At 39.0% G+C, this 15,549-nt stretch overlaps 1 protein-coding gene across 1 annotated transcript; it reads right to left on the bottom strand.

The window, feature by feature from the left end:
- Positions 1 to 8,794: 8,794 nt before the first annotated feature.
- LOC132187847 (U-box domain-containing protein 35-like) lies at positions 8,795 to 13,952 on the bottom strand. Its single transcript, XM_059602281.2, has 9 exons — positions 13,781 to 13,952; positions 13,602 to 13,699; positions 12,746 to 12,867; positions 12,432 to 12,647; positions 11,273 to 11,519; positions 10,676 to 10,777; positions 10,134 to 10,562; positions 8,949 to 9,719; positions 8,795 to 8,848 (listed from the first exon to the last, which is right to left on the bottom strand). Exons 1-9 carry the CDS (start codon positions 13,950 to 13,952, stop codon positions 8,795 to 8,797), a joined length of 2,211 nt encoding a protein of 736 aa, XP_059458264.2.
- Positions 13,953 to 15,549: the final 1,597 nt, after the last annotated feature.

The following is a 15,549-nucleotide window of genomic DNA, read 5'->3' as shown; positions in this document are numbered from 1 at the left end:
TTTTTATATTATAATTTATGTATTCTTCTTAGCATTTTTTTTTTTGAATACTTTCATTTTAAATCTTATATACTTATACGAACCGAAAAACACTTAACAAGTTTAAATATCACAATTTATATGAAATTAACGGATATTTAAAACTAAGCAAACAATCACCAAAATATGAATAATTACACACAAGGATTTTGATGACGAAGAGTAAACCTTTTAGAAAACGCTCTAAAAGTAAAACCTTTTAGGGGCAGCTAAACCCAGGAAATCACTATCAAAACATTATCTAGAGATTACAGACACTAGAAACACTTACAACTGTTTGCAAGACCTTGGTTCTATAAGATTGACAAGCCTCCAACTCATCTCCTTGCTCACAATCTTCTTCAACGTAATTCTCCTTTATCGGATTCTTCCGATAAACTTCTCAATGAAGCTCAATGAAACTAACAATAATCCTCAAAGAGGAATAATCAAGCTTACACAGATTTATTCTCTAAGCACAGCCTCTCACGAAACTTGTGGTAAAATTTCGTACCACTCTCTCTATAAAGATGTATATATACCCTTAACAAAATCCTAGACCTAGCACACTTAAAATCACATTTTTGGGCGTAAAACTTACGGAGTGTCCGAACAGGTTAATGGGCTGTCTGGAAAGGGCCTTGCGGAGCAAAAACTGAGTTTCTGGAACTGCTGTCCGGACAGGGGGAAGGCATGTCCGAACAAGGCCTGTTGAGAGTGAAAATCGCATTTTGGAACTTCTGTCAGACCTTGATCAACAACTCCAATCGATGAACATTTGTGGTCCGATTGAGCTGAAACTTTGCAGTTATGTTCATGACATGTGAATCTTCATTGTGAACGGTAGAGATATGATTATGAGAATTCTATCAATGTTTGAGCCCGTGGACAGTAGCATTTGCATTTTGGAACCGAATTAAGCCAACAAAAATACTAACACGAACAAAGAATTAAACATGTTTTAATGTATACCAATTAAACTAAAATAAAGGCTTTTATGTTTTACGTGATTTTTTTGTTTTGTTGATGTGATTTAGTCGATTTTCAACCATTTTTGAAAGTGTTTTTATGCTTTTGAACGTAAAACAAGGCAAACATTTATTTGATTAATAAGCATAAGTCGAACATAAATACTTTCGAAACACCAAAGAAATATTAAGCATTGCACCTTATGTGAGGATTGATTTGATTGTGTGAAAGGTTTAGTGAAAGATTTTGTTTTATTTTGTATTCATAAAAAAATAATTTGTTTAGTTTGCTTTGTATTTTTTTAGAATGTTTAGAATTATATGAATTTTAATTTTCATTGAAATATAATAGGTATAAGGCCAATAATATTAAAAACTAATGCTTTGATGTTCAAATTCCACATGTAATTTTCTTCTTGCTATTATTTTCAATTTAAACTACTCACATGATAACAAATATTTTAACATTTGTTAATTTAGATGGAATAAATTAAAATTTAGAGTCTTATTTTTTAATTCGTTTGAATGGTTTTATTTTTTATTTTTTATGGGATATCTAGTTAGGACTATGATAACAACTAGCATTTCCATATATATATATATATATATATATATATATGGAATTGAAAGAGAGAGAGTGAGAGAATATTAATTTTTTTTTTTTTTTTTTTGAATTGGTTTTCATAAAAGGCCAGAAACAGATTATACAATATCAGGACTTGGCTCCTGCACATTAAACGGAAAGTCCTCCTTCCACTCTCTGCCCTCCCCATACATAAAAGCGGCTTTTGCTATGCAGTGCGCTGCCCCATTGCCTGTTCTGCTAACATGCTGAACCACCCAGCCCGTGTGTTGGGCAATCTCTGCTTTAGCAGCATTCACAATCTGCCCATAAGTTGTCCAGCAATCACCTTCTTTGTTTAGAGCTCTAACTATCTCCAGCGCATCCCCCTCAAATACTACATTGTGGTAGTCCAGACGCCGAGCATAACTTACCGCAGTCCACGCACCGATCGCCTCAGCCGTGGGAGCATCAGTGATGGAGCCCTTCGTAGCACACTGTATTGCCAAAACCTTCCCTGTGTGGTCACGTACGATCACTCCGACCCCCATTTGATTTCGATTTTGTTTGATCGAAGAGTCCCAATTGATCTTGACATATCCCACTGGAGGTGGAACCCAGGAGGCGCTGGAACTGAGAGGGGAAGCCACGGCCATGCTAATGCTTCGTTGTGAAGCACTATTAAAAGCCGCCACTTGCTCCTTTGCCTTTCGAATCAGAAACGACGGCCCCACCATATCACCTCCATGCACTAGTGAGTTCCTTCTGAACCAGATTTGTCTCGCCACGGTAGCCACTAGTTGCATCTGATCCTCATTCAGTCTGTCCATCAATTTTTCCAGAATATTGATGAACTCAGTTTCATCACTTGTACATTTCTGAATCCGGGAGTCACACTCCAGCCACACATCTTTGGCTGACAAACAGGTCCACAGAATATGTCCTACAGTTTCGGTCTCCCTACCACATATCGGGCATAGAGGGTCGGAGGAGACATGCCGTGTGAACAGCAGCTCCTTGGTGGGCAAGATATTGTTACATGCTTGCCAGAGGAAGGTTTTAACCACTCGAGCCCCTTTGATCCTCCAGATTCTCTTCCAGACTTCAGCTAGCTGGTGGAGGTTTGAGCTGCTGCCCTCCTCGCTAAGGCTATTCTCCTTTCCCAAGTGATATGCACTCCGGACAGTGTATTCGCCATGCTTCGTCGCCCCCCAAACAATCTGGTCCATTCTGCTTCTGGGGCATACAGCTATGCTACAAATTTGTCGTGCTTCCTCCTCGCCAAAGATTTCATTAACCAAGGCCGTATTCCACCAATTCGTCTCCAAGTCAAGTAGCTCACATACTTTCGCTTCCGGTGCCAGAATTTTCACAGGTGATTGGACTAAATGTGTCATCGTCGTTGGGAGCCATTTGTCTTCCCAAATCCTTATGGATGCTCCATTCCCTACTCTCCATACAATACCGTCTTTGAGAAGAGGTTTTGCATTCCAAATTCTGCGCCAAACATACGACGGCTTCCGGCCTAAATTGGAGTCCATGAACGTTCCATTCGGGTAATACTTTTCTCGGAAAATTTTTGCCGCCAAAGTATCCGTTCTTTGTATCAATCGCCACCCTTGCTTCCCAAGGAGGGCCATATTAAACATCTCAAGGTCTCGAAAGCCCAATCCTCCTCGCTCCTTTGCCCTCCCCATTTTGCCCCAACTCATCCAAGCTATTCGAGCATCATTCCCCTTATGCCCCCACCAAAACTTGGACATCATTGAGCTAATTTCTTGACAAAGCGTTTTGGGCAGCTGGAACACGCTCATCGTGTAAGTTGGAATAGCCTGTACCACCGCCTTCAAGAGTACTTCCTTCCCTGCCTGTGAAAGGAATTTTTCTTTCCATCCATTCATACGTTCCCAAATTCGGCCTTTTAAAGAGGAGAATGAGCTCACCTTTGCTTTTCCAACCAAAGCTGGGAGGCCTAGGTATTTCTCATATCTAGTGGTAGAGGATACCCCTGCTGCCGACAAAATGAGTTCTTTCGCTTCTCTCTTCGTGTTTTTACTAAAGAAGATGGACGTTTTGGCCCGATTAATTTTCTGCCCGGAAGCTCTCTCATAAATCTCCAGAACCTCTTGGATTTTAACCCACTCCAGAATGCTAGCTCTACAAAACAGCAAGCTATCATCCGCAAAAAACAAATGGTTGATTTTTGTACCTCCCCTGGCGATGGGTAAACCTGTTATTCTCCCTTCTTGTTCGGCCCTCCTCATTAGATTGCTAAGCCCTTCCGCACATAAAATAAATAGATAGGGAGATAGCGGGTCTCCTTGTCTGATTCCCCTTGATGGCACAATGTTTCCATGCGGTTGACCATTAACCAAAATAGAAAAGGAAACAGTGCGAACACATACCATCACCTTGTCTACCCAGTTTCTTGCGAATCCCAGCTTCACCATTATGGCTTCCAAGAAATCCCACTCAACTCGATCATAAGCCTTGCTCATGTCGAGTTTGAGTGCCATGAACCCCTTTTTCCCCTTCATTCTCACGTCCATCGTATGTAGGGCCTCAAATGCTACCATAATGTTGTCAGTTATTAGACGTCCCGGGATGAACGCACTTTGATTGGCCGAAACAATGTGGGGAAGAACCTTTTTCAGTCTGTTGGCTAGCACCTTGGCGATTAATTTGTAAATTACATTGCAGAGGCTGATTGGCCTGTATTCAGTAATTCTAGAAGGGGACTTAACTTTTGGGATCAGAGTAATATACGTTGCATTAATAGACTCATCAAAAGCTCCGTTATTCAAAAAATCAAGAATAGCCGTACATACCTCATCCCGCACCAAAGCCCATGAATTTTGATAAAAGCATGCTGACATCCCGTCAGGCCCGGGGGACTTCAACGGGTGCATCTGCTTCAGTGCCTCGTCTACTTCCGCCACGGAAAAAGCTTTGAGCAGTTGACAGTTCATTTCTTCCGTTACCCGACCCTCCAGCCCCATCAGACATTCATTCAAATCAGTCACACCGCCCGTCGTGAATAGTGTTTGATAGAATTCGATGAATGCCTTTCCGACTTCCTCTGGCGTGTTCCATTCTCGTCCGGCCTCATCTTGAATTTTTTGAATGGAATTAATTTTCCTCCGGTGGTTAGCCCATGCGTGAAAGAAGGGGGTGTTTCTATCACCATTACGATACCAGTTTTGCTTGGCTCTTTGTTTCCATCTCATGTCTTCTTGTTCTAACAAAAAGTCAATGTCGTGTTGTAACTGTTTGATCGCTGGACCTTCCAATTCTGTCTCGTTCCGCTGCAGAATTTCTAGTTGCTTCGTTTTCTCTTTTATAGCTGCCTCGAAAGTGCCATGTTTTTGCCTACTCCACCGCTTCAAAGCAACTTTACATGCCTCAAGCTTCTGTTGCACCATCTGAATGCTTGTTCCCCCATCTACATCGTCACACCAAGATTCCTTAATCACCTCTGTGGCTTCCTCATCTAAGAGCCACTTAGCTTCAAATTTTGTACCCCGCTTAACATGTGTGTGCTCTCTTTCCTTTGCTGAAAAAATAAGAAAAAGAGGTTTATGATCCGATGTCCGGGCAGCCAGAATCTGCACTTCCATTCTCGGAAATAGTGTATTCCATCCACTATTCGCAACCGCCCGATCCAACCGTTCTTTTATAAACTCGCCATCATGTCGACTGTTTGTCCACGTAAATTTAGAGCCCGTATACCCTAAATCACTTAAGTAACAGTCTTCCAATGCCTCTCTAAACTGGGCCATTTGAGCTTCCCTCCGTAGTACCTCTCCCGTCTTTTCAGCTTGATTCGTTATTTCGTTGAAATCGCCCACACATAGCCATGGCAGCGGATTATAGCATTTCAGATGGCGAAGTAACGCCCAAGATTCATGTCGTTTGGCCCACTCCGGATGACCATAGAAGCCAGTAAATTTCCATGAACACCCCAGTACTTCTTCCGTCACAATGGCATTGATATGTCGTCTAGAATAATTTTGAATTTCCAGCCGACTAATATCCTTCCATAGCAAAGCCAATCCGCCACTCTTCCCTACGGGGTCTACCACAAACAAGCCTTCAAACCCCAGTTTCACCCGAACCATCTCCATTTTATTCTTCCGACATTTTGTCTCCATAAGAAACAAAATGGTGGGCTGCTTCTCCTTTGTCAGTTGACAAAGGTCTCAAACTGCCTGAGGGTTCCCAAGCCCTCGGCAGTTCCAGCTTAATAGACTCATTGGTGATGGCGGGGCTGAATTTCAGCCACCGCCGTCACTTGGTTATTATGATGCCCTTCCACACCTGACAGTCTCCCCCTTTTACCTCCCCGTTCGAGGCCTTCTTCGTCACCATGTGCCTGCCCCTTACGCTTTTTCTTTAATCTGCGTCCCACCCCATCTGCAGAATCACTGGTCTGCCTCTCCCGGGCTCTACGTTTCCACATACGTAAATTGTTTCCTTTGTCCGACATCTCCAATTGTACAGGAGAGGTTACGTCCATTTGAGTAGACATGGGAATAGCTTCCTGGTCCAGCAGCCCACCTTCTAGAACTAGGCCCATATCCTCCCTCAAGCCCATTTGACCCTTCCCAGTCGACCCACTTACATTGACTTGTGCACCACTCACCTCATCCGCCACCTCGTCATGCTTGGTATCTTCCTCATTAAAGCTTGTATTTGCCGAGAATCCCTGATTTGTTGCACCCTGTCCAGCGTTTTCCTCAGAGTCCTCCTTTCCTTTCCTTCGCGATTCTCCTACCTTCCCATTATGGTAAGATGAAGATTCTCCACTCTTAGTGCTGTGATTGTGGCAAGATTTTTGGCAAGGGTTTCCAGAAAATCCGGATGGCACAAAATCCATGTGTTTCCGAGACAGCTCAGCGCCGTCATCACTCCAGCCGCCCTCCGGACTCGATGCTCCTCCGCCTACTCCGGACGCCAGGCCACCACCTCCTCTTTTTCGCCCATCGTCCGCCCGGAGCCACACGCCCCACTCTTTCCCTTCCGCCTTTGAATTCAATTTTGTGCTCCGTTGAACAGGACACCCTTTCTCTCCATGGATTATCCTGCCACAATCAAAGCAAACCATGGGCAGCTTCTCATATCTGCATGTGACCCAATGGGACTTTCCTTCCAGCATGAGGGCACGGCCCCTTTCCAGTGGTTTGGACAAATCAATGATCACTCGAAGACGTAAACAACGTCCCCAACCTACCCCATTTCCTGCCAAATCGATATCTTCTAAGTGCCCCATCGATTCACCTATCTTGGTTCCAACACCTTTGGTCATGCATAATAATGGCATGTCATGTATTTGTACCCAAAAGGGGGAATGCTTGAAAACCATCTGTGATGGGGGTGTGCTACCATCAAACTCTTTGATAACAAGAATGTGCCGATCAAATGACCATGGCCGGCCCTCCAAAACTCTTTTCATATCCTCCTCGTCTTCAAACTCAAAGAGCCAAAGGTTGTCATCCAACTCCTTGAAGATTACGCCTCCCAGTGTGCGCCAGATTCTTGAAAGTACTGTCTTGAAAGCCTCCTTGTTCACCCTTTTCCCCAGCCAAAGCTTCCCAATCAAACAACGTCCACCTTGCACTCGAGCCTCCTCAATCTCCCCCTCAGTGATGGCTATCCCAACTTTCTCCCCTTCCGTAAGAGAGAGAGTTTCACATAGCCTTTCCAACGAGCTTGCCATCGTCCAGTCGTTGAGGTACTCAAAATGTTCCTGACCAACCCTCCACTGCCGCCGACCGGTAGGAGGTGCAACCCTCACCTCTAGCCGTTTCTCAGAGAAACCCTAGGGAGGACTTATGAAATATGAGAGAATATTAATTAATACTAAAAACCAAAATTTTATTTTATAATTATCCTACAATGAAAAGGTGATAATTATCATTTTTTTTAAAAAATAAATTACATATTATATTGGTACTTATAATCATAGATAGAAATATTATATATTGTATACCAATTAATTATTGTTAATTACTTAATTTTTTTTTGACAAATACTTAATAATTAATATACATCGACTATTGTTAATTAGTTACTTAATAAATAATAAGTAATGATATTTTTATTAAATTATTATATATACATATTTATTAATTAATATGTATATATAATAAATATATACGAGTCGCGCTAATGTTCGCAAATGTTAAACGAATGAGACGAAATTTATACAGGTATGTATTGTTTAATAATTAAATTTAGTTTTGCGTCCATAAGCGGATAATTTAATAATCGAGTCGAGCATGAGCTAGCCGAGCCTGAGCGAGCTCACGGGTAGTTTTGTTCGTTTACATCCTTTCTATTTTTCAAATTATTATTAAAATGCATTTAGGAATTAATTAATTAATTAATTGCATATAGTGATGTGTCACTATTGGCACGTCACAACTTTAGTGACGTGTCAAAGTAACACATCACAATTTATTTTAATTCATTTATTTTTTTTAATTTTTTCCTTTTCCAAAATATTTTTTAATTGTTTTTGAATTGGTGATGTGTCAGAAATTGACAGTCACCAATTGGTGACGTGTGAAAAGGAAAATGCACTGTAGACACGTCACTAATTCCTTTTTTTTTTTTTTTTTTTGGGAAAAATCCATTTTACCCCCTGAAGTTTAAGGAGTTTTTCAATTTGAACCCCAAAGTTTAAAAATTAAAGTGGCAATGTACCCCCAATGTTTAAAAAATTTTCAATTTAAACCTTCCGTTAATAATTTCCGTTAAATTTGACGGAAATCTCTAAAATTACATAATTATCCTCAGGCTTTTTTTAAAAAAATTTCCATCCAGTTTAACGGAAATTGTAACGGAAGGTTTAAATTGAAAATTTTTGAAACATTGGGGGTACATTGCCACTTTTTAAACTTTGGGGTTCAAATTGAAAAACTCCTGAAACTTCAGAGGGGTAAAGTAGATTTTCCCCTTTTTTTTTTTAGTGCACAAACTATATATACATACTAATTTTGGAAACTGTTTTAACATTTAGCACTCCAAGCAAAAGCACAAAATGCAAGAACTATATGTTCCTTAGTGGAGTATTTTTTGCAGACCAACTTACAAAGAACCAAACTTGTTGGTTTCTGGTTTTCCAACATGTTTCCCGCTAGGTGGCAACACTTTGGCTCCTTCTCCTGCTACGTGAAAGGAAATTGTTTTTTCCTAAACCATGTCTTGAGCTCCATATATTTTGGTCAAGAACTCTGCCTTCTTCTCACACTGATCTACTTTCGGGGGCTATTTCCTCATTAGAATCGTGTGGTCCCTCCTGCATAATCAAAAACATACTTGAGAGAACATGCAAATGCAAAATATTATATATATATATATATATATATATATCTTAGTGACTCCAAAAAGAAACTTACTTGATCCACAGTGGATACAACTTCGGGACTAGAATTATAAGGGCGTTGAACTTCGAGAATCTTGGGAATCTTTGTTGTCCCATGAACCAATCCAACATCCCTTAATCGGTTAAGCGCTGGTAACAAATCTGTGGCAAGATTTGGTCTATCTCTCTTCCTTAACTCACAGCACTTGAGAGCAATTTTAGCAAGTGACAAAGCCTCTTCGACAGGCCAATCAATCACCGTTGGATCAAGAATCTTTGCAAAAGTTCCTTCCTTGATGGCCTCCTCAACATGGTGGGATAATCCAATTGGAGGCCTTGCTGTAATGATTTGTAGCAGCATTACACCCAATGAATAAATATCTGATTTCACACCCAATAATCCCGTTTGCTGATACTCGGGGTCAATGTAGCAGAAGGTGCCGGCTGCTGCAGTCATGTGATATTGAGTGACACTATCGGCTAAAGACGGCGGAACCAGCCTGGCTAAACCGACGTCGCTGATCTTGCTCAGGTACATTTGGTCTAATAGAATGTTTGCTGGCTTTAAATCGCGGTGCACGAGGGGCTCTGGTTTTGTTTGGTGGAGAAAAAGAAGAGCAGTGGCTATTTCAGCAGCTATTCTGAAACGGGATTCCCATGGCATTGGAGGAGTGTTGTCTTTCCGGAAGAGCCGGTCTTCTAAACTGCCGTTGTCCATGAACTCATACACAAGGCAGCCGTACTCTGGGCAGGCGCCTAGAAGCAAAACCATGTGAGGGTGTCTCATGGAACTTAGAACTTCAACCTGAATGTAGAGAAGATGACAAGAAAAACAAAACTTCATATTGGTTGAAAGTTATCATGCCATTGTTAATGTTAATAGTCGTATATCTTCTTTTATAAGTTTAAGTTTTTGGAATAAGCGGTAATTTAACATGGTATTAGAGCAAATGCCCTGAGTTCAAATTTTGTTTTTGTCGTTCACCTCATAATTCAATTAAATATTGAGCTTCACATGTTAAGGAAATTAAATTAATTGCTTTTTATAAGCTTACGTTTTTAGAATAAGTGGTGATTCGATAGAAAGTGATATCGGAGCATGTGATCGAAAGGGCTTGTGAGTTTCACTCTTCCAATTTTAGAAAAGTTAGTTCACAAAACAAAAATCACTTGTTTGCTGCTCCTTATTTTTGCCAAAACAAACAAAAAATATAATTACCTCCTGTTGGAATTGTTTCTGCCCCTGTGATAAGTCTGGCCTCAAGATCTTGATGGCGACAGGAGTATGACCAAGGAAGCCTTTATAGACAGGTCCATATCCACCTTCACCAATCTTGAGCAAAGTATTGAAATGATCGGTTGCAACTTCAATCTCTTCGATAGTGTATCTTCTATATTTGATAAGGCCGCGTGACAGTGCTTCCATTGCTTTCTTCTTCTCTTTTGCCTCCTGTATGGCCTTTATTTCTGCGCTTTTTCTCTTTTGTGACTCCATTTCTGCCAGTCGTTGTTGCATCTGGGCTGCTTCCATGGCAGTCTTCGTCTTATGCCTTTCCACTTCTGCTAAAGCCAATGCAGCCTCTTCAGCAAGCTTGGCTTGCTCGAATTTACGTTCTTCTTCTGTCTTCCATTGTTGAAGTTCTCTTGTCTGCATACAGAAACAGTGTTCTTCCAGGTTTTGCCTTACAATGGACTACTAAAACATCATCGTATGAAAAAAAAAAAATGTTTGATATAGTTGAAGTTATAGTATGATCTTACTCTGTGTCTGGCTGAAATAGCCTCTTTGCAAGCTGAGTTATACATGTCCATAGTCTGCTTCAATTCAAGCCTTAGTCTCCTCATCTCAGCCTCTAGAACTCTCTGCTAAGTAAGTCATAATAGGTGAAATGATTAAGAGAATATTGTTGACAAGTCAATTGTTGTTACCGTGCACAACAATGATGAATAATATGAAATCGAAAAGAGAGAGATTAAGAGAGTTGAGACACAGATTTACGTGGTTCAGCAATGTGTCTACATTTACAGAGAGTGCGACTATATTTTGCTATTAATGATTTAGGGTTATAACATAACATATGTATAGAAAAACTCTAATTGTAATGACGTATTTTAGAAATATAGCCAAAATTATAGTACTTCTGTGAATCATTAATAGCAAAATATAGCTGCACTCTCCGTGAACATCCCTTCGCTCCGCTCCATCTACTCGGTCAACTAATAGTGTTCTGATACGAGTCACTTGTTTCAACAATCACTACTAATTAAATTGACCGATTATAGATTTCAACGTAAGTTTATAAAAAAATTGCAGTAAAAATTGTACTACTACTAGAACTCTAAAATTTTTGTACTTACTGAGGCATGTGAGGAGCCAGAGCTCCTGGGACTATCCATGACGGATTCTAAATTTTCGGAGGAGTTTGATCGGAAGCTAGAATCACTATTTCCTTGGGATGAATTCCCTGATATGAAACTGTCAAACGATAGCGCCGGTGAATTAGCCCTGCTGGTAGAGCCGAAGTTGTTGAGTGGCGTCATCTGCAAGGCATCACTACTTCTTTCAGAGCCCATGCTTCTCCAACCCCCACGGACAACAGAAGTTCTGCATTAGTAAGCAAAAGTCAAAAACCAATCAACATATAACTTGTGGGTTCAGAGGATTGCTAAGATTATCAGGTAATTAATGAATCACCATGTCCTTCTGTTAGCATCAATGATGGGAATAATATGTTTTTATTTTTATATATTTGAATAAAGGGTCATGCTCCTTTAACATTTTTTTCGCCCTAGATATTGAGACAAAAGTTACAATAACTCAAGAGACAAAGAACTCAAGAGTTAAGAGTTACTCAAGACATAATAGTTACAAATAATAAATTAACTTTATCGTTGTTAATATAAAAGTAGAAAAGACTTGTAACGTTCATATTTTTTTCCCTATAAATAGAGTATTGTACACAATCAAAGATATCAAGAAAAAATGTAAAGAGATTCCGTGTCTTTTTATTTTATTTTATTTTTTTATTGATTAATCATGGCCGCAAGCCACGAGAAAAAACTTTTTCATCCAATTCCACAACCTCTCTTTCTTGCCATTATGCCTGATACATATCCAACATTATTTGCAGAATATCTTTTTTTTTTTCTCCATATCTGTAAACCAATAAACATCTACCCCTGCCCCCATGATAGTATTTTATTCACTGAAATCCAACAAGAATTAAAACCACCTTCCTCTTTAAAGTCTATATATATACTGTGTAGATTGGTAGAATATTAGTTAAATGATTAAGTCAACAATTTCCTATCGATTTAAACTTTTAAGGATACGTAATACGGTGCTATTAGAGCAAAGATTGTAAGTTCAAGCCATCATTTATTAAGGAAGAGTTTGAACCCACAACTGATAAGGTGTGTTATATAATGATAGGATTGAGATTTTTAGTTGAATGTTCATTGTATTACCTGCCAAGAAAATATATATAACTGGGTTGTTTCTAATTTCCAAAAATACCTGTTTGGATCTTCAGGGTCATGAATAGGACGAAGAGTATGAGCAAGTCCCTTCTGGGAACGGTGCCCCGAACTAGCTGCTACTGCACCAATAGGTGTTTGAGGTGGACCTGCTGGACGAATGGTCTGAACTTTTCCTTTTGATATGACATATACCGCACAAGATTCTGGTGCAAATTTGAGTAAGCTAGATGCAATATCTGTATTTCTGAATTTTCTGTATAGAGACGATTGCCAACAACTTTTTCTTAGAGGGGAGCCAAAAAAAAATGCTTTATTGATGTTAGAGAGAGAGAGAGAGAGAAATTAAGAAACCTTGTAAGAGCATTTCGGCTGGAAGCACCAACAACAATGTTGCTGATGGAGTTGGTAGCAGTAAAATCAATAATTGCACTTGGAACATCGATGTCATGGAGGATCACCTCCTTTGCTTCAATCTGAAATATTTGCTCAATTGTTCATGAAAATATACCATGTGAAATGTTTTTGAAAAAATATGTTCTATTTGTGTTATCTCTGGCATGCTCTTTAACACAATTTCAGCTTCAAAAAGATATTTTAATTAAATATTTCACGTGTTAGGTCTTGTTGGAATTTGTGGCTCATATTAATTATAGTGGACATAATATGTCTGTACAAGTAGAGTTCGTAGTTTTTCTTATATATATGTTATAATGTAACTCTAATCATTAAGAGTAAAATACAGCCTATTAACTATAAGGGACCTAACTAGTGTCGGTATGGACAGATTGTGAGGGATATTCATGAGGTCCTACGGGGATTCTAGAGATGGGATGCTGGACATGTCATGAGAGAGGCGGATAATGCAGCACATGGCTTAGCAAAAGCAGCAGTCAAGGAAGTCTTAGATAGAATATGGATGGAGGAGATCCCAAACTTCATTTATGATGTAGTATCCTTAGAGCAGTTTGCTCTATCTTTATAGAGTTTTATTGTGCTTTTTCTCTTTTTTGAGATGAATGAAAGTTTAATCTTTATTAAAAAAAAAAGTAAAATAAAGTTGCTTCTCGATGGACGTAGGCACATTGTTAAATCTGTGTTTCGACTCTCTATGTTAATATCTTTTTTATTTTTTGATTCTATAGTACTCATTAATTATTGTGCACGATAACAACATGTCTCATGACTAATAAAATGGTTGTTTACTCACCCCTCTTCGAGCACAGAATCCACGATAGGGAAGGAAGAACTGTTGCAACTCAGATTCAGTTGGTGGGCGACCCTCCTTAGGGGAAACCTCCGAATCTCCTGCAAAAAAATACCATTGTGTGATGGTGATAATAATGGTGATGCTGACGATGAATGCTGATGAAAGAGAAGGGTACCTACTAGGATGCAAGCACTGGCTCCGAACATGGATGAGAATGCAATTATGACTGTCGCTCAAAAGGTTGTCGACTGCCCATTTCACAGCATATTGGCTGTTCTTATCTTTATCAATGGCAATCATCGTGGTGCTCACGTCTTCTTCCACCAATGATGCTGCTCGAGAGAGATCCATTGTAGCACGATGGAAGCTTGAGAGCCAAGAACGAAAGGAGACATTAAACAAAAGATATCCCCTAGCCTTCGGTTGGTTGTTACTCATTTCACTATATTTAGCGTTCAAAACAAATCCCTGGTCTCCTCTTTTCTTTGACTAATTGGAAGATGCTAGACTTGGTATTTCAACACTAGCTTAATTTGACCCCTTTTCGCTCTAAACATCGTGGAGATTGAGTAATATTAGGTGTATTTTAAATTAATTATATGATTATTTACAGCCCTCAAATTCATAAAGAGAATGGATATACATAATATATTGGTTTGGAGCTAAAAGTGTAGTCAAACATGTACAAATTCCTATTTTTGTAAAAGATCTAGTATATTTTTGTAAAAGATCTTGTAAATTAAGCATTCATCATGTCATTTGTCTTCATTTTTTTATTTTTATTCCATACATAACAAGTAATTTTCTCCTTCCGGATAGTTGGACTAATTCCTAGTAGATGGGTCAATTAATTTTGACCTCAAAAGAATTTATGGCTTTTGTGGCCTCTTTGGACTTGTTCGAATTCATTCAAAACTATGTATTCCCTATCATTAGCCATAATGATATATGAAAATCAATTTAAGATTTTTGAGTAGCTACATTATTAGGTTCATAGGGTAGTGGAGGTTGAAGATTTTGTATATATAGATACATCTCCTATTCTTTCTTAAAATTTTAATAATTTAATTTAATCAACCATTATTTATTATAATTTGATTAAAATAAGTCATTAGTTATGAGCACCAGATCTCAATATGAACTCATTATCTATGACATCTTTAGGAAGATGAATGCTAATCGTCGATCCGGAGATTGGGTAGGGACACAAAGGTGAACGAATTGACAGATGCAGATACGGGGTGGTGGAATGTGCTTTGGTGATAGAGATTTTTAGTGTAGATGAGGCTGAAAAAAATATGTAGTTTGTCCATTAGTCGTAATGGCTAGGCTGACAAATCAATTTGGAGTGGTATGGCTAATGAAAATTTATTTGTCAAAAGTGCGTATCATTTGGAAAAAAAAAAAAAGTAGAGTAGAGTCTTATTTGTGATAACTCTAGGAAGACTTTACTCCTCTTTATATATTACTCTCATGGACAAGCAAACTTTCACAAAGAAAAAAAGACATCATATTCTTTTTCATTTTGAACTCAAAAGGTGGGTTTGGGTTGATTTTGTTGAGACACTGTTAAATAACTAAAAAGAAATGTTAAGTTCATATGCAAGACGGAAGGTGAGACTTGTAATTTGATTTGATTTGGGATTTAACTCCTCATATTTTTAGTTTTATTTTTCACATTGAACAAGAAGGGGCACGCAATTATTGATGCACCTTTCGTTTTTTTAATAATGCTCCACTTACTCCTATTTTTTTACACAATTTTTTCACACTTATAAGTGACTTTTAAAACCACTATTAGATCTTTATTGGATGCCCTGATTGGACCGAGTTGAACCGCTCGTTCAAGAACCACTGAGCTGGTGAAACCGAAACACCAATCATTTGTCTCATTCTTTCTCTATTAAGATCTCATCTTAGTATTGTCTCCCCACACAACAAAATTGAA

The sequence above is a fragment of the Corylus avellana genome, chromosome 6 (assembly GCF_965113065.1).
Source record: "Corylus avellana chromosome 6, dhCorAvel1.hap1.2, whole genome shotgun sequence".
NCBI lineage: Eukaryota > Viridiplantae > Streptophyta > Magnoliopsida > Fagales > Betulaceae > Corylus > Corylus avellana.
This window is presented reverse-complemented; position numbering and strand designations above follow the sequence as displayed.

Bases quoted from the DNA above. Each gene is read 5' to 3' on its own strand.
- LOC132187847 (XM_059602281.2), bottom strand. From the start codon at position 13,952: ATGGATCTCTCTCGAGCAGCATCATTGGTGGAAGAAGACGTGAGCACC. The intron at 10,778-11,272 runs GTAAGTACAAAA...CTTACTTAGCAG, and splicing joins CTGGCTCCTCACATGCCTCA to AGAGTTCTAGAGGCTGAGAT. The intron at 10,563-10,675 runs GTAAGATCATAC...TTCTGTATGCAG, and splicing joins CTATTTCAGCCAGACACAGA to ACAAGAGAACTTCAACAATG.